Source organism: Mustela putorius, unplaced genomic scaffold (genome assembly GCF_011764305.1).
Source record: "Mustela putorius furo isolate JIRA1106 unplaced genomic scaffold, ASM1176430v1.1 tig00003987_pilon_pilon_pilon, whole genome shotgun sequence".
Classification (NCBI taxonomy): Eukaryota; Metazoa; Chordata; class Mammalia; order Carnivora; family Mustelidae; genus Mustela; species Mustela putorius.
The window spans coordinates 5127269-5146769 of record NW_025422126.1 but is presented as its reverse complement, the minus strand read 5'-3'; the positions used below and the strand labels follow the sequence as shown (position 1 = coordinate 5146769).

General features: G+C 39.3%; 1 protein-coding gene across 3 annotated transcripts in view; it reads left to right on the top strand.

Moving 5' to 3' along the window:
- PGM2L1 (phosphoglucomutase 2 like 1) overlaps positions 1-7263 on the top strand; it is a 54007-nt gene extending 46744 nt beyond the window's left edge. For all 3 annotated transcript variants that reach the window (XM_004768061.3, XM_004768058.3, XM_013064327.2), the window contains one exon: positions 1493-7263. In XM_004768061.3, coding sequence (XP_004768118.1) covers positions 1493-1595 — 103 coding nt within the window. In that variant the 3' untranslated portion in view covers positions 1596-7263. The remainder of the gene's footprint in view (positions 1-1492) is intronic.
- The last annotated feature ends 12238 nt before the right edge of the window (positions 7264-19501 follow it).

Genomic DNA, 19501 nt, shown 5'->3' with positions numbered 1-19501 from the left:
TCACTATCAACTTGCTTATTGTGGGCATTTCATATAAATGGAATCATACAACGTATGGCCCTGTGTGACTGGCATCTTCTACTTCGCCTGATGTTTTCAAGGTTCATCTGTTTTCAAGGTGCATGAATCAGCACTTAATTCTTTTTTTTTTTAATTGTTTTCTTGGCCTAATAATATCCTGTTGTATAGATACAACACTTTTTTTTAAAAAAAATCCTTTTATCAGGTGGTGGACATTTGGGTTATTGCCACATTTTAACCATTACAAGTAACAGTGCTATAAACATTTGTGCACAAGTTTTTGTGTGGACATGTTTTCATTTCACTTGGGTCCATATGTAGATGGAGAATTGCTGGATCACATGGTAGTTCTGTGTTTAACCTTCAGGGGAACTGCCAGACTGTTTTCCAAAGAGTTGGACCATTTGGGAATTGAATTTCAAGATTTTGGTAGATTTTTATTACTGGGAAGGTCATGTGAGCTTTAACTGTTATGCTGAACCTAAAGAAATGATCAACAAATAATTTATTTTCAAACATTCATTTCATATATCTAATATGATTTGACTTAATCTGCCCAATTTATTTCCCTTTAAGAGTCTGAATTGTCACTAAATTAACTTTAATAAACATATTCAAAGGTCATTTACACTTAAGCATTGGTGGTATAGTGGTGAGCACAGCCACCTTCTAAAGCCTATTTACACTTATTAAAAGTAGTACCTTCTATAATGTTGTCACTGATCAGTATATTTTTGGGAAAGAGATGCTTTGGAATTGTCTTCAGATTCCAAGGTACATTATTTTGTATGTCTCTAAACCTTTGCATTTAAGAGATTTTTATTTTCTTTTGGGGGCAAAAAAAGGATGTCCTAAAGTCATTCAGAGTAGAGTTTAAAGGAAACCAAATTAGGGTAATGCTATATTTGGTTGAAAATAATGGATGATTATTAAAGTAATAACAAATAATCATGGAGGCAGTTGAAAAGAGGCTTTCCTAGACATGTTTTGGTCAACAGCAGTGATGACTTTGAAGCACATATTTGTAAATGTGTATTTATTTCTTAAGCATCTCATTTTTTTAGTCCCATTCCCCTTCTGTATCTGAGTCATGCTGTATCATCCCATAACATCTACTGAGTATTCTTCAAAGTATCAGGAAGCCATTTTAGTATAAGGCCTGGTATTGGTGTTCTGGACCATTAAATTGCCTGACCAAGGAGAAAAATCTAGATATACCGAAACTCATCCATGTATCATGTAACAAGGAACTCCCTTTAATGCTGTACAACTTAAGTTTGTGATCATGGTGTTTTCTTGTGTGTGATTCCTGCCCCCGCCCCCAACTTTGGTCTTGTTTTGTTTTAACGGAGTGAACTTCTTTTTGGTTTACAAAGTGTTTAAGCATCCCCTTTTAAAAATTATAACAATTTAAACAAAATTTAAAGTGGTAAAAATCAAGAATTTCAAAACTCCCCATCTTTCTCTTCAGTGACACTGCCTTCCTAGAAGAGGAATTGAAGAAACTCATTGAAGCTTTGATTGAGAATTTTCTTGAGCCTAGTAAAAATGGACTGATCTGGCGTTCTGTTTAGTGCACACCAGTACGCCATGACTTGGCACCGGCACATGGAACAGAACAACCAGGAATTCCATGCATTGAAGTCATGTTAGCATTCTCTATCTCATCTGGTCAAGTATCTTTGCACTTTGATTTTCTTTCTTTCGGTGGGCTGATGAAACAAACTGTATAAGTTCGAAAGGAAATGATCTGGAGAGAAAGGATTCGAATTTTTTCATAATCTTGAACAAATGTCATTGCATTAAAAGTATTCTAGTAACACATTGTTCTTCCTTTAACAGAAAAAAAAAAACAATACAAAAGTGAGTTTTCTTATTAAAGTGTGATTAAGCTTAGTTCCGTATTGTACTTGTGTATAGCACGGTTTTTTAAAAAGGTAGATAAATGTTATATAGTTGTTGAATTAGCTAAGGAAATTAATCTATAAAATTGACAAGAAAATGGCATTGCTCCCAGCATAGTGTGGCAAAGTATCATTATTACATCATAGGTATTAACTTACAAAGTAGAGTATTTGAAATTGGGCATTTCTAGCTTAGAACAGATGTTACCATATGTGTTTCAGGTGCTCTTGGTGCAGTGTAAATTTATTGTATGTATTTAAAATTCTGACGTTTACTGAACATGAAACAATAGTGGCAATGCTCCTAGTGGCTTCGTTCTTGTCAGATTTCTTAGTGCCTTCTCAGGGTATGTTATGAATTAAAACAGTGTTCCTGCATTGACTATAATTTAGTCAGTTAATTTTCAGACAGTTATTTCAGACCAAACTATATAGGTGCTTCCCCTCTATATCAAATCAATTCGCCCTCCTAAAAATCTTATGAATGTAAATGAAAATCTTAATAAAATCAGATTCAAAGTAACTGTGCTTAAGGATCTTCTTGTAAGAATTAAGTGCAATAATCACAGCCTTCAGGTAGAGAAAAAAATCCGAACTGAGAAAGGAGCTCTTAATTTATTTACAAATTTAACTTTGGAATTAAATTTTTGTAAGTAGATTTATTCCTTTACCAGATGAAATAATGCTAATTTTACTAAGAAATATAATATCCAGATTTTAGATGTTACCAAACATTAAAACTACATGTTTTAAAACTAAAGTCCAGTTTATTCTAATATCTTGCTGGCTACTATAGAATTTCTGATCTCAATAGTATAACTTATCTTTTTCAATGTGGAAAAAATTTTTGCGTATTTCTTTTCAAGTAGGCTCCATGCCCAGCATAGAGCCCAATGTGGGGCTTGAAGTCATGACCCTGAGATCAAGACCCAAGCTGAGATCAAGAGTCGGAGGCTTAACCAACTGCGCCACGCAGGCGCCCCTCAATGTGAAAAAAAATTTTGGAAGGTCACTTTTGGTTGATTCTCCAGTCTTCTAAAAATGTCTTAGTAGAGAAGTACTATTTAATTTTCTTAAAGTGTATCCTGTCCTATACAACTCAGCAGAATACATAAACACATGTGATATAGCTAAGAGGTAACAGTAACAAGGCCTTGGGTGTAATCATACTAAACAAATTGCTAATGGGACATAACTGGTATTAGAGTATTTATTTCCTAAATAATAATAATAATAATAATATAACATTTAAACTAATTAGACTATTTAGTAAATGGTATGGTTTGTTGCAGCTTTATTAGCTAACATTTGTTTGAATCCATATAGTGCAAATATAATTTTCAAATTATTGTATTGCCACTATTGTTAATTTGTTCCTTCCTTTTCTATAGTTAGATCCCATATGACTGTAGTTAATAGACAGCTAAGTAAGTGTAGAGCACCATACTTCTGAATGACTTTGTTTTCAAAGGCTTTGTACTGATGAAGAAATGTGCAGACTTTTTTGTTTTATTTGCTTTTAAGAATGTAGAATGTAATTTTGGAGATAGCCTATATTCTACCAAGTAGTATGAACAATGCTATATATATGAAAAGTATGTATATTTGGCTTTAGTATCTGTTCCAGTGACCGAAGAACAAAGGGGAGCTAAAATGATATGCTAGCACATTCATAATCGCTAAAGCCATGCCATGATTGTCAGTCTATTATAAGGAGAACAGTTTTGAGTGCTTTAATATAATGCAACATTTAAGTCATCTTAATTAAGGTGAAAAGTTATTAAAGCCTAGATTCTTACCTCAAAAATTTAAAAATCCAAATTTAAAAATCAACAAAATATTACAAATGTTCTAAAGTGTATAGATTAGGGAAATTATTTGATTCTAGCCAAGCTCTCAAGTCTATCTTAGCATGATATTTAACATGAACTTGACACAGTGGTGTACAGTTGCCTAACGGTAAATTTAGTAACCCAAGCTGACCAGGAAAGACAGGAGTGCTCAACTGTAGATCTTAGCCTTGGGCTCTACAGTGTTTAACTTTTTCTTTATGAACAGTATCTTGAAAATGAATCCATTCTCATTCAGTGTGTAGATTAAAACTGGGCTTTTCTAGAGTTTTGGGGGAAAGGAGAGAACTAGTCTGGCAAGATCAAAGCATACATTGAAAATAATCAGTAGAAATAAACAAACAGATCAATAAGATGGCACAGGAAATGCTTCTTTTGAAAGGTAAACTGAGAGAGCTAAAAGTAGGGAATAAGCTGGCTGTGGGCAAGTTGTTTACCCATGTGTATTTGTTATAATGATGAACAGATAGTGAACCTTTTGTTTCCTTTATTAACAACCACTATAAAGAGGCCAAGTTTTTGAAGGTGAGAAAAAGTACCCCTCTTACTGATTCAATTCCTGCTAGGATGTTGTGTCTTAGGATCATATGGGAGCTGGAGAAGAGAAGACATAGCATAAATAAAACAGAATACCACAGAGATTATGAGAAAAAGTTCAAAGAATTCAGATCATTTAATTCTGGAGGGGAGAAAGCTATTAAGGTAATTTAATAAGTCTTAAGTTGTTTGTTGAATCTTTTCTTAAAGGACGCAAAGTAAGAAGTAATATGGCAAACTTTTCTGTCTTCAGTGAGGACAGAATAAAAGAATAAGGACCTTTTCCAAAAAACTAAATAACAAATTTAAGATTAAGGGATATACTAAATGTCTTTTAAAGGTTCTATCCAATACTTTTTTTTTTTTTTAACTCAGGTTGGAACAACAATGATGTCATAGAGAGTACTGAAAGTAACATTTGAGTTTCACTCCATATCTAGAAGAATTTAGGTGCTTGCTTCAGCAGCACATATACTACAAGAATTTAGCTCATGAGAGTTTTTGTATATGTTAAGTAGTAGTTGCATGAGCGCAGTCTTCATTCATTGCACAGAGACCAGCTTGGATATTATTTTTTATTTAACCGGGTGAATTAAGTGAGACTTGAACACCATTTTGTTCATCTTGAAGAATGTATAGCATTATAGGATATTTGAGGGTTTTGTTTCAACTCTATTGTTATTTGGATGTAGTAACTTCAGCAGACAGAAAGATTCTAAGAGATTGGAAACTTTGGGGATATCCTTATATAGGAAATAGGGCTCCTGTTTCATAAGGAAGTCGCTTCTGGAATGGACACAACAGAGATATTAGCTGGAGTTTAATGGAGAAATTGTTCTATGAACTGCTGCTACTGGTATTTCTTTCCAGTGTTTTCCACTGATGTTTATGATGCTTGAAAAATCCAAATTTCGCTTGGATACATTTATTTTATGCCTTTTTCTCTCTACCTCCCTCCTTCCCCAGGTGCCCTCCTACATTTTGTTACTGTGAAAAGCTATTGCTCTATTACCTCACTGATAAGAAATCTTAACTGTATTCATCCAGAATGCTTTAAGCTGATTCATAAACTATGTTTTTTTTTTTTTACTTATTTTGTTACTATTGTGAGAATATTTAAAACATTGTAAGAAGTAATTTTAAATCTATTTCATAGCCTTTTTTGGTCTGTCTGGATACTACTATATGCTAATTTATTATGGCCTTTTATAATTCATTTGTTTTTCTGAGATTGCTCTAGAAAGTGATGAGGAAAGAGTCCGACCAGTCGAAATGGATGGTCAGTTGAGCTCACATTTTATTTCAGGTCTCCTTGTACTTGGGGCATCCAAAGCACAAAATTTTAGGAAATCTTTTTTCCCTTTTGTCCCCCAGAGCATCTTATTATAAGCCATAAGAAGTCCAAGTGGAAAGAAGAGAACCTTTCATTGCAGGACTTGACATGGCATGACTTTCTTTAGTTCCAGTTGAAAACCAAGTTAGTTTTTACTACTGGCTACTTTAAAATATTAACTATACTGTTATGTTCATTAAGCCATCTTTTATCTTTGTTAAAGACCTTATACCTTAAAAAGAGGACATATAAGAATGAGTTAAGTGACCAAGCTAAGGGCACATGGCATGCTAAAGTCTGCTTTGCAAATTTTGCCACCAGCATAACCCTAAAGTAGAGGAACATGACGACTATGTGTGGGCCCAAGCCCAAACTCTGAAGCAGTCTATCGCTCATGAAATTTCATGTTCTATCATAAAAATGGAAGCTGAATTTTGCATTCCCCATAATAAAACTGTTTCAATGTAAAAATGATTCCTCCAGTCCTCACGGAAGCAGGTGCTGCTGGAAAGGAGCTCTGTGTTGATCATAAGGCTGCTCAGTGGTCTCCCCTTCCCCACCTCAATTGCCACATCTGCCTGGAGGTACACACACCAACCTTAATGTGAGAAATAGAAACACAGAACATATCTAGCCGGTTCCCTACATTTTAAAAGCTGAACTTTGAAAGTCTTACTGCCAAATTAAACTGACCTGAAACAGTTACGTTATCACTGAACCTCATTTTCAGAAGTGTTGGCCACTTTGTTTTCATCCATTCACTGGCATTCCTTGACTGAGAAGGAGCATCTGACTATCAGCTCCCTGAGAGCAGAGATCATGTGTTACTATTTTTCATAACCTCCCCCACCCCCGTTATAGTACGTGTTATAGAATGCTTAGTTGGCGACAGTAGGAATTAGGGGATTGTATCTTAAAGCAGCTAATAGTTTAAGAAGCAATCAAAAATGTTAATTTTCTGATTCCGTTTTTTAAACAAATCTCATTACTGAAATTTATAATAAATCATCTTCATTAAACATGCATACCCTTAAATACTCAGCTTCTTTTGAGAGAGCAGAACATATTCCTGTTTGGAAAATTATATGTAATGCCTAGTATTTTACACTCATAACAAGGTGTTGGCCTAGTAGGCTAAGAACGTACCTATGTAGACTTAGTATCACTGGGTATAGGTGCCACTTTGAGCCTCCTACTGCTGCCTTCCAAGTGAATCACAGCTAATTTGATACAATTTGATATATTTTTGTCCACTGTTATGATTCATCATACATCTCACAAGAGGCACTCAAGCAAGAGTCTGCATCTGTATATATGGTGAGGCCTTCTCGTTTTAGGCAAAAATAAACTTTGTATACATCACCGAATATGCCAGATGAAATATATGCCGTTAAGAATGAATTATTTTTCTGACTATGTAGCAGTAGATCAAAATTGTGCTCTTGTTTTACCTGTTCTTGTCAATATTTTCTCTCTTTTTTTTTCCGATGAAAACACCAGGGTGTATCATAAGTACTGCCTGTGAGAATTTGCACTTAAAGTGTTTGTGTGTGGATTTCTTGTGGTTTTAGCCAAATGAAGTGTTATCAGTAATAAACAGGCCTCTTTATAGGCATGAGTTTCTGCGTAATTTTTATTATCTTAGTTACTGTATGGTTCATAGAGTTTGCTATCCAAGTAGAATATGTTTTTAAAATATATACATAATATACAGAATCTACTTTCAGCCTAAATGAATCTTCTAGTTTAATATTTGGTAAATATGTATTGATTAGTTCATCGGAAGTCCCAGAAGAAGGGGCACCTGGGTGGCTCAGTTCGTTAAGTGTCTGCCTTTGGCTCAGGTCATGATCCCAGGGTTCTGGCATCAAGCTCTACATTGGGCTCCCTGCTTAGGAGAGAGTCTGCCCCTTTGTCTCCCTCTGCCCCTCCCCTTCCCTCACTGCCCCTCCCCTCCATGTGCACGTGTGCACTCTTGCTTGCTCTCTCTCTCAAATAAAATAAAAAATAAAATAAAATAAAGAGAAAGAGCTAATATTAAAGTCCTTTCCATTTTATTTTTGCATTTCATTCCTTCAGTTGACTTAATTTATCTACCTGTGTTAGCATCAGCTAACATAATAAGAAGCTAAATATATATATTATAATAAAACTTGTTATTCCCCATCTTTCCTCCCTGTCCTCCCTAAACTAACACTTCCTCATTTCTGTTAGTGATGTGACCGTTGTCCTATCTTTATTTTCCTCTCTAGTTCTGGTTCTAATCATTAAATAGTCCAGTCTTGCGTGCAGTTTGCTTTAAATCAAGTCTTTGACCTTTATCCTTGTGCTTCATCATTTCTTTTTATAAATATTTATTGACTTGGAAATATGTTTGTACTGAGGGCACTCTAGAAGGCTAAAAAGTAGGAAAAAAGACACAGCAACCATGTTATTGCTAGAATAGTCTGTTCAGGATACCGTTCCCACTATCCCCACTGCCATCAGATCACCTTTATTCCTTATATCTTTGGAGTCAAAGCACTAGAGAGAAGGCGCAGTTGGCTAGACTTTTGTTACATGGCTTCCTCCTAGCTGAAACCAGAAACTAATAAAGGAGGGATTTGAACACCTAGCTTCCTTCTGAATGGTAGTAGGAAGTAAGCCATTGCAATTACCCTTCAATCAAGGCACAGTGGGAGAGTGGGGTGCCTGGGTGGCTCAGCTGATTAAGTGTCTGACTCTTGATTTCAGCTTAGGTCATAATCTCAGTGTTGTGAGATGGAGCCTGGCATCAGACTCTGCACTAGGCATGGAGCCTGTTTGAGATTCTCCTTCTCCCTCTACCTCTCCCCACCTTAAAAATTAAAAAATAAATTAATTAATTTTAAAAAGACAGTGGGAGAGAGTTAATTGACCAATTGGAAATTATGAGGAAGTCAAAGGAAGAGGGAGGACATCTTAAGCACAGAACATAGCATAAGCCTGCCAAGAACTCTAAGTAGTTTGGTATTGCTGTATCGAGTAGGGGTGTGAGTAGAGAGGGTCCTGTGTGCTCTGCCTTGGAGTTTGTACTTCAGTCAGCAGGTGAGAGAGTACAGAAAGTCATAAGTAGGTTTCTGAAGTGGTGGTGGGGAGCTAGTATGAGAAAACCCACCCTTGGAAAGAACCTTAAAGGTCACCTTATCTAAGAACTCTCATCAGTTCCCACAATCTGATTTGCAAGTGAGGATATATATTTGAACCTCTCCCATGACAATTTGCCAAGACAAGTTGTATGTACACTTTAAAAGAAAGGCCAGTAGAGAGTTCTTTCTTGCGGTCAGCTGAAATCCACCTCCTACAGCTTCTACCCTTTGGTTGTACTTGGAAGCTCAATCTTATTCAAAACCTCATTTCCTTTTCACTCAAAGTCCTTTCCCCTCAGTCTAAATATGTGCATTTCAGCTACTTATTTCTTGTATGGCCATCTTCTCACCTTCCTGATCACCACATGACAGTTTTCAAGGAGCTGGATCCAGAATTAATAGACTAGAAATAGGGGTGCCAGCCCAAAGTGGGAAAAGGCAGATTTCCCCTTGCTATGGGTGGTGGGCAGCAGACATGGCAGGGAGGGGCTCTGCCCATGGAACACCACTGGACACCTCCTCACTTCACAAACAACTCCTCCCCTCACCCTCAACTCAAGCATCATCCCTTCCATAGAGCATTTCCTGACTGTTTCCCATCACCCCACCCCCCCATCCCTGCCCCAGCAGCCCAGATGGGCAGAGGCCCTGCTCTATACTGCCACAGCTCCCTCTGCCATCCTCTGTTTCAGCATGTCCCATGCCATAACTAAATGATCTGCTTGCATCTGGACTCTCCCAGCCAACCAGTCAGTTGTGAGCAACCAGTCAACTCAAACTGGGCAGGACCCCCAGTGCCCAGAATGGAGCCAAGCAGACAATGATCTCTCACAAAAAAGAAAGAATGAAAGAAGGAAGGAAGGAAGGAAGGAAGGAAAAAGTTCAGCTGAAGTGAACAGAATCGGAATTTTTTTTCAAAGATTTTATTTATTTCTCAGAGAGAGAGAGAGCACAAGCAGGCAGAGTGGCAGGCAGAGACAGAGAGAGAAGCAGGCTCCCTGTGAGCAAGGAGCCCGATGTAGGACTTGAACCCAGGGCCCTGGGATCGTGACCCAAGCCGAAGGCAGCTGCTTAACCAACTGAGCCACCCAGGTGTCCCCAGAATCGGAATTTGAGCTGAATTTTCAAAAGCAAGTAGGCTGTGACTAAGCAAAGGGGAGGAGGCACACACCGCAGGTGAGTGCGTTCAACTCAAAGCAAAGAAATAAGTGAGCAAAACTGGGAAGCAAGAGATCCTTGAGATTTGCGAGAGGGCTTCCAGCCAGACTTTGGCTGCAGGGAAGTCATAAACCGAAGGGGAAAAAAACCAAACTGGGGCTAAATAAGTCAAGCTGGCATGGGAGAGATGTATTCCCTTCGGGCAGGGAGCAAGGGCAAAAAAAAGCAGCAACTGGGTCAGTATTTTTCAGTAGTCTGCCAGTCCCACATATGCATACTTCCCCCTGGAGGACGGATCCATGTTCCATGAAACAGACTTGGCCCCTCTGCTCTGCGAGGAATCCAGATTCAATGAAAGCATCTCTCTTTACAGTTAGGGAAACTTGATCGAAGGGTCAAGCCAGGGATCCACAGAGGATTTCTACAGACCCGAAGTTGTCTTACCCCTAGTCTGCTGCTTTTGCCCCCATGCCCTGAGGATGGCTCTCGATAAATCTTAGTCTTCTGTTCGAAAGGGCCCTTCCTACTTTGATTCAGCTGAAAACGAAGATCCAGAGATCTTAGTCATGGAGCTGGTCAGTGGCTGGTCACAGAGTCACGGAGCTGGTCAGTGACAAATCTGGGACGAATACTCAGGTCTCCTGACTGGTCATCCCTTTCTCCTCCTGTATAAATATTACTAAACTACAAGGAGCAGAACAGTGAATAAAAAGTCGACAAGATGTAATTCACACCTTTAGAAAGACAAGAACTGATACAGCGCCGTGGGAGTCCTGTACTAGAGGCAGGTACAGAGAATCGTGCAGGACGGGAACTAAAGTGGAACCTTGAAGGAAGGGCAGGAGTTTGTCAGGCAGAGAAACAAGACCCTGCAGACATAGGAGACAGACAAGGAGAAAGCAGGAAGGAGTGTCCCGGGACGGCCGGGTTAAAGGTTTCTGATCTCAGGCATCCGCACTCCTGACTTACACCCTCTTTCTGGGTGAAATGTCCAAAGTTCCAACTAATGTTCTGAGAGTGCACAATGAGACAGAGGCAGGATAACCTCAACAGACATTCCCATTCAAGAACAAGAAGCGTGAAAGTTGCACAGTCTACCTTAAATAGAACAATTCTGACTCCCACTAGACAAATGCTGTCCAGGCCTCCAGCCTGGATGGAAAAGGAATCTTCCTTGCTTGGGCCTTGGGTTCTACTCCCTGGGAGTGGCTCCCTAGCCCATGGATCTCTGTATTCCTTGGCTCTGTCCTCTGGACCATCCTTCCTTGTCCATCTGCTTCCTTAGCTATTACTGAATCAGTGGCACATGTCGGAGCTGACTAGCAGTATGAAATATTTCAGTCCCTTGAAGTTCAATCTGCTGGTATTTTTCCATGTACAACTCATTAAAAAATTTTGTGGGTGGCTCAGTCAGTTTAGTGTCTGAATTTTGAGATCGGCTCTGGTCATGATCTCAAAGGTCATGAGATCCAGCCCGAGATCCGGCTCCACTTCGGGCATGGAGCCTGCTTAAGATTCTCTCTCTTCCTCTCCTAAAACAAACAAACAAACAAACAAACAAATAAATAAATATAAATAAGAATTTCATGGGTTTTCTATATATCTACTTATGGTTGACTCTATCCTCTAAATGACACACTCACAATTGTTTTTGAGACCTCTCCCTAAATTTTATCATGCTATTTTGGATTAGGCTTCTGTTGATATTGTTCTTAGGATTCCAAGAAGACATTTTGTCTAGGAATCTACTAGCCATCACTAATTCTTTCAAAGGGCTTTATAAAGTGTGTCATGGCTATACCTTCGGTAAGATCTGCATCTCTGGGTCATATTCCTGAAATAACTCTATGCTGGCTAGAGAGCCTCAAGCTGAAAAAAGTTTTATTTTTTAACCTAGTAAGTCCTGCTCCTCTCTGTTCCCTCTAAATTCCTTTTGCCAGTTCTTTCTTTAGCTCACATCTCTCTTCCTGTTATGAGGTTACACAACTAGGAGCACCCAACTGACACTTTCAACACTCTGCCTAGAGCTAGCTCTCCATAGCCAAATAAAAACTTTCTGAGTATTTTCCCCCCATCTTCCAAGTAACCATAGGCAACTCTTTGGCCAATCATTCTGCCATTACAAAACACAGATTGACACTTTTTCAGCCTCCAGTAACAATTTCCTCACCATTTTTCCAGACTTTACTGTTTGCTTGCCATTTTCCCAATCTCCACCCTTCCCTGATCCCAAAGCCAATGCCTAGAATTTGCGGTTTTGTTAAAGGTAAGCATTTCACTTGCAGACACCAGTTTCTGTCAAGTTTTGCTGTAAAACAAAGTACAGCCACTTAGTGGTTGAAGACAACTATTATATGTCTTATAGTTATGCATTTTGGCAATTTGGACTGAGGTCAGCTTTCTGGTTCTTCTGGTCATAGTGGGATTCACATATCAGATGGAGGTCTAGTTTAGGATGGCCTCAGTGGAGTTGGCCAAGCTCTGCCTCACGTGTCACCCATATTCCAGCAGGCTAGCCCAGGCTGCTTCCCATGGGTGCCTGGGCAGGGTTCCAAAAGGGAGGGATAAAGCAGCCAAGGCCTCTTGAGGCCTAAGATCAGAACCGGCACACTATCCCTTCTGCTGCATTTTATTGGCTAAAGAAAGTAATAAGGTTGGGTGCCTTGGTGGCTCAGTCATAAAGTATCTGCTTTGGGCTCAGGTCATGATCCCAGTATCCTGCGATAGAGTTCCCTATCAGAGAAGTGGGGAGCCTGCTTCTCCCTCTCCAGCTCCCGTGTGCTTGTGTTCCCTCTCTTACTATCTCTCTCTGTCATAAACAAATAAAATATTTTAAAAAGAAAGAAGGTAAGTAATAAGACCTTCCCAGATGCTAGGGAAGGGGAAATAGACTCCACTTCTCAAGGAAAGGAAGTAAGAAAGTCACACAGTAAAGGGTGTGGATACAGGGCAGAATGAGGATCATGGCTATTCTGACAGCTATATTGTACCTCCTCAGAAGCAAGCCTCATCATGAATTTGGTGTGCATCCTTCCCTTCCATATCTTTATAATTATGAGAACGCAAAAATACATTTTTTCCCGTCAGTTTTATATGTTTTTAAATGAATAACTTCATATATAATAAAGAATATGTGTAATGGAAATGTAAGATTTATAAGGAATAAGACACTTTCGTAAGACAGAAACAGAATTTTGACCATACATATTAATCACCCTATATATCCTTCCTAACCAAACATTCATTTCTCACCTGAACTACACAGTGACTTCCTAGCTGACCCTTACTACCTCTGGTCTTGCTTCTTCCAATCAGTTCACTGTAACCCACTGTAATCACCATAATCTTTTTTTTTTAACATTTTATTTATTTGAGAGACAGACAGACAGAAGATGAGTAGTGGGGAGGGGGAGAGGGAGAAGAAGGCTCCCTGCTGAGCCAAGAGCTCAACGCTCAGCTCCATCCCTAGGATCAGGACCTGAGTCAAAAACAGACACTTAACCAACTTAGCCACCCAAGCGCCCCCACAATGATCTTTAAAAAACAAAAATATCATCACATCATTCCTCTACTTAAAACTGTTCAGTTTCCCATTGACCCTAGTATAAAACCAAATTTATTGATAGAGTAGGCTTTTCATCATCTAGCTTCTATTTACACTTCCTGCCTCATTTTTGCCATTCATCTGACAGGTGCCATGCTTTTTCTCTAAACTAGTCGATCATTGGGTATTGACCAAAGAAAGTGACTTCCATCGTTCTCTGAACCTTCTCCAACCTGGCATAAATCACTGTTGTTATTGGCTCTTTCTTGTCTGTCGCCACTACTTGACTATAAAGGGCTCTAGGGCAGGGAAGCCACCTGGTTCCTCTGCTTGCCCCTAGGTGCCTAGCCAGCACCCGGCACCATGGATACTTGGTAATGGTTGAATGAATGCATGAAGAATGAATGCTAGGTTCTGGAGATAGAGATAAACTCCACCAAAAGCTCCTAGTCTCTCCTAGGTGGAGAACAGATGAGATAAAGAGACAGATAAATGACGGATAGATAGATCCATCATCGCTCTGATAAACAGCAAATGCGTGGTAAGGGTTGTGGATTTGAGTTTGCTTCTAAGTTCCACCAGGGGGCACTATGGGAATGCCTCAGGTTTCTCCTAAAAAATCAATGTTACTTCTTGGAAAGACCCTATCCACTTTGAAGGAAATGTGATTTTATTTTATTTTATTTTATTTTTTTAAGATTTTATTTATTTATTTGACAGAGAGAAATCACAAGTAGATGGAGAGGCAGGCAGAGAGAGAGAGAGGGAAGCAGGCTCCCTGCTGAGCAGAGAGCCCGATGTGGGGCTCGATCCCAGGACCCTAGGATCATGACCGGAGCCGAAGGCAGCGGCCCAACCCACTGAGCCACCCAGGCGCCCCGGAAATGTGATTTTAAACAGCAGTGCTTGATTGTTGGTTTGTTTGTTTTTTTTTCCCCTGCTCTGTTTTGTTTTAATAAGCTCCTTATTCAGTCCACTCAAAAGAGCCGTATCTCAGCCATCAGTGAGTTTGAAGGACCAAAGTAACCCCTATTGGCATCTACTTTATATCTATAATGGAATCATCACAAGAGTTTCCAAAAACATGATTTAATTTATCCTCCACATCAGCAGTTAGGATCCAGAAAAGGGATTGTTGTTATTATTTCCATCTTAAAGATGATAAATCTATGGGTCAAAAGGCAAAGAAATTTCTTCAAGGAATCAAAATTTTAGGTATCTAAGCAGGGACTTGAATCTATCTTCCAAATCCAAATGTGTTTATTCACTAAAACTATATTGAGTTCCAGGCTGTGTAAAAGATGATAGAAATACAAAGGCGTGCCCTCCAAATGTCTTAGAAGCAAAGACTGTCAAAGCTAGAGAGAATTTGGGGTAACACCTAATGAAGTATTCTCACATGCATAAGAATCTCAAGATCCTCTTGAAATGCAGATTCCTCAATTTTGTCCCCCACAGCACACAAAATTCTGATTCAAAAAGTTTGGGTGGGAATCTGGAAATGGAATTTTTTTTTTTTTAATGTACGAAACAATGCTCTATTTCCTTCTATAGTTATAAACATTCCTGCAGTTATTTTCTGCCATTATAACTAGGAGAGGTGTCAAGTTGAATTATAATGTAAGAAAGTTTTGATTTGTCAACCCCCAACCCCCCTTACTACCTGTTCTTCCCTCAGTCTTTTGGTTTGTACTGAACAGCATTGCCTCCTCCCAAATCCCAGAAAGCCAACTCCATTCTGTTCTTTCTCTCACACTCTTCTACCCTGTCTATAACCAACTCTTTTTTTTTTTAAGTCTTGTTTTTGTTTTCGTTTATTAACATATATTATTAGCCCCAGGGGTACAGGTCTGTGAGTCATCAGGCTTACACACTTCACAGCACTTGCCATAGCACATACCCTCCCCAATGTCCATAACCCAACTGCCTTCTCCCTAACCCCTTACCCCTGACAGCCTCCAGTTTGTTTTGTGAGGTTAAGAGTCTCCTACAGTTTGTCACCCTTCCAATCCCACCTTGTTTCATTTTTTTCCTTCCCTACCCCAAAACCCGCCACGTTGCCTCTCAAATTCCTCATAACAGGGAGATCATATGATAATTGTCTTTCTCTGATTCACTTATTTCGCTCAGCATAATACCCTCTAGTTCCATCCATGTCACTGCAAATGGCAATATTTCATTTCTTTTGATGGCTGCATAGTATTCCATTGTATATATATATACCACTTCTTTATCCATTCATCTGTTGATGGACACCTAGATTCTTTCCATAGTTTGGCTATTGTGGACATTGCTGCTATAAACATTTGGATGCACGTGCCCCTTTGGATCACTACATTTGTATCTTTAGGGTAAATACCCAGTAGTGCGATTGCTGGGTCATAAGGTAGCTCTATTTTCAACTTTGTGAGGAACCTCCATGCTGTTTTCCAGAGTGGCTGCACCAGCTTGTATTCCCACCAACAGTGTAGTAGGGTTCCCCTTTCTCTGCATCCTCACCAGCATCTGTAGTTTCCTGACTTGTTAATTTTAGCTCTTCTGACTGGTGTGAGGTGGTATTGTGGTTTTGATTTGTATTTTCCTGATGCCGAGTGATGTGGAGCACTTTTGGCCATCTGGATGTCTTCTTTGCAGAAATGTCTGTTCATGTCCTCTGCCCATTTCTTGGTTGGATTCTTTGTTCTTTGGGTGTTGAGTTTGATAAGTTCTTTATAGATTTTGGATACTAGCCCCTTATCTGATACGTCGTTTGCAAATATCTTCTCCCATTCTGTCAGTTGTCTTTTGGTTTTGTTGACTGTTTGCTGTGCTGTGCTGGAAATGGAATTTTTCATAAGAACATCCCTTCTTTCCCACCATGATTCTTACGTGGATGAACTGTGGACTACTTTCATAAACATCAACCCATTGGTTTAATCCTTTCATAATATAGAGGAGAAAACTGAGGAGAAGTGAGTAGAAGTAGTCCCCCAGAAACTCCCCGCTGGATGTAGTCAGGGAGGCTGACCCAGGAACTGATAATGAGAAGCCTGAGGTAATGATGTAACTAAAGAATGCCCAACCAAGAATAGGACACCCTGGGTTCAACTTCAGGTTTTACCATCTTGCGGATGAATTGCTTAACTTCAGTAAACTATGATTTTCTCAGTTGTAAAATGTGGGATAACAACAGCTACTCCATAAGGGCACCTGCATGGCTCAGTGGGTTAAAGCCTCTGACTTCAGCTCAAGTCATGATCCCAGGGTCCTGGAATCGAGGCCCACATTGGGCTCTCTGCTTGGCAGGGAGCCAGCTTCCCTTCCAATCTCTCTCTCTGCCTGCCTCTCTGCCTAGTTGTAATCTCTGTTTGTCAAATAAATAAATAAAAATATAAAACAAAAACAAACAAACAAAATCTAAAACAAACAACAACAACAACAAAAACCCCACCTACTCCATAGACTTACTGTGAGGAAAAATGGAGATAAATAGTATAAAGGGTTTGGCAGACCACTGGCCCCCAGAGGACTCTTGATAAAGAGATGGATTGATGGGATTGTTTTGAATGCTCTTTCTATTTCATTTATTCTATTTTTTTTAACTGAGTAAGTACTATTGCCAGGCTTTCTGCTACGCAGTCCTGCCTTTATGAAGCTTGTGATCTAGGGGAGCAGATAGCCATTAATTATAGAAATAAGAAATAGCTGTTATAAAAAATGCTACCAAAGGAAAATATAGGGGGTGTTTGACTCATATGGAGATTCAGACAAATAAATATTCAGACATATTCAGACAAATAAAATGTCCTGAGGAAATAACTCAAAGGTTGAGTAGGAATTAGTCAGAAATCACACAAGGATCAGGAAAGAGCTTGGCAGGATCGAAAATGAAACTGTGATTCATCAGTCTTACACAATACACAGCGTTCCCCACAACACATAACCTCCCCAGTGTCCATCACCCAGCCACCCCATCCCTCCCACCCTCCTCCATCCAGCATTCTTCAGTTTGTTTCCTGAGATTAAGAGTCTCTTATGGTTTGTCTCCCTCTCTGGTTTTGTCTTGTTTCATTTTCCCCTCACTTCCCCTCTGATCCTCTGTCTTGTTTCTCAAATTCCTTATATCAGTGAGATCATATAATTCTTTTTCTGACTGACTTTTTTCACTTAGCATAACACCATCTAGTTCCATTGACACTGTTGCAAATGGCAAGATTTCATTTTTGATGACTACACAGTATTCCTGTGTGTGTGTGTGTGTGTGTGTATACACACACCACATCTTCTTTATCCATTCATCTGTTGATGGACATCTAGGTTCTTTCCATAGTTTGGCTATTGTGAACATTGCTGCTATAAACATTCGGGTGCATGTGCCCCTTCAGATCACTATATTTGTATCTTTGGGGTAAATACCCAGTAGTGCAATTGCTGGGTCATAGTGTAGCTCTATTTTCAACTTTTTGAGGAACCTCCATACTGTTTGGAAAAGCCTTTCTTTTATCGTGCCTTGATATTTATGTGAAAATTTTGATCTTTTCCCTTGACCCTTTCATTTCCACTTCAATCTTTTTTCCACTTTTGTAGTATAAAGCCTAATAACTAGTAACATTTACTCAAAACTAATATTGTCATCCCACCATACCTGCAGGGGACACATTCCAAGCCCCCCAGGAAATGCCTGAAACCATAATACTACTGAACCCCGCATATACTATGTTTTCTCCTATACATGTGTACCTGTATGTGTACATGATAACATTTAATTTATAAATTAGGCATAATAAGAGATTAACAATAACTAATAATAGATCAAATACAGCTATATAACTAATAAAAGTTATGTGAATGTGTGTGTCTCTCTCAAAATATCTTATTGTACTGTGCTCGCCTTTCTCGTGATGATGTGAGATGATAAATGCCTATGTTAGGAGATAAGGTGAGGTTAGGGTGTCAGCATGGTGATGTAGCATTAGGCTACTGTTCGTCTAACAGAAGGAGGATGATCTGTTTTGGGACCATCATTGACCTCAAGTGAATGAAACCACAGGAAATAAAACTTAGTAAGGGGGACTACTGCATACATTTTTCAGTTTTTGACTTTCAGAAATAGGGATTATCTATGTTTTTAAAATTAAAAAAAAAGAAAACCACCTTGCTAAATACCAAACAGCAACATACGTCAAGCTCTTAGAACTTTAGCTCTGCTTGGAAAATACCTATTCTCTTTTCACACAGTTATTTGAACTGGTAGTATAATTTAGTTAGATTTTAATTTGCATTTAGTTAAACTTGGAACCCTGTATTACTTACAGTGACCTTAAAACTCCATTCTGAGGCAAAATTAAAATAAAATATTATCATGGAGGAAGCTCTAGTCAGTACTGGGAAAAGTAAATGACAGCAGGTAAATTTGGGAAGAAGACCAGAATTTGAGACACCATGGAGCTGATTTTAAGTTTCCACTTTTTGTTTTTCAAAGATTTCATTTATTTGACAGAGAGAGAGCGCGAGATCACAATAAGGCAGAGAGGCAGGCAGAGAGAGAAGGGGGAAGCAGGCTCCCTGCTGAGCAGAGAGCCAGATGCGGGTCTCAATTCCAGGACCTTGAGATCACGATCCACGCCAAAGGCAGAGGCTTAACCCACTGAGCCACCCAGGTGCCCTAAGTTTCTACTTTTCAATCCTCAGTAGCCCAAAACCCAGAATTGGGACTCTGGGTAAGGACTGGGGGAGTCCTTACTGGGTCAGGACTCTCTCTCACATTCTGGCTCAAGAAGGGACTAGAACTCCTCAGACTCAGAGGGGGAATATCTCGTGATTCCCTTTCGTTTTCTCTTTTTCCTACCCCACACATCTCCCCCAGGCAATCTCACAGTAGTGGCCCCAGTGGCAGTGGTGGTAGTGAGGTTCCTATGGCTGTCTAAAACTTTGAGTTATCTTATGTATTCATCTACATACATTAGGACCATCTCAAATAATGCTGTAAATTTTGTTTTCAGCAACCAACAGGGTGTGGAAACCCCCACTGATCTTTTTCTCTCTGTGTCCTCTTGCAACTTGGCCCA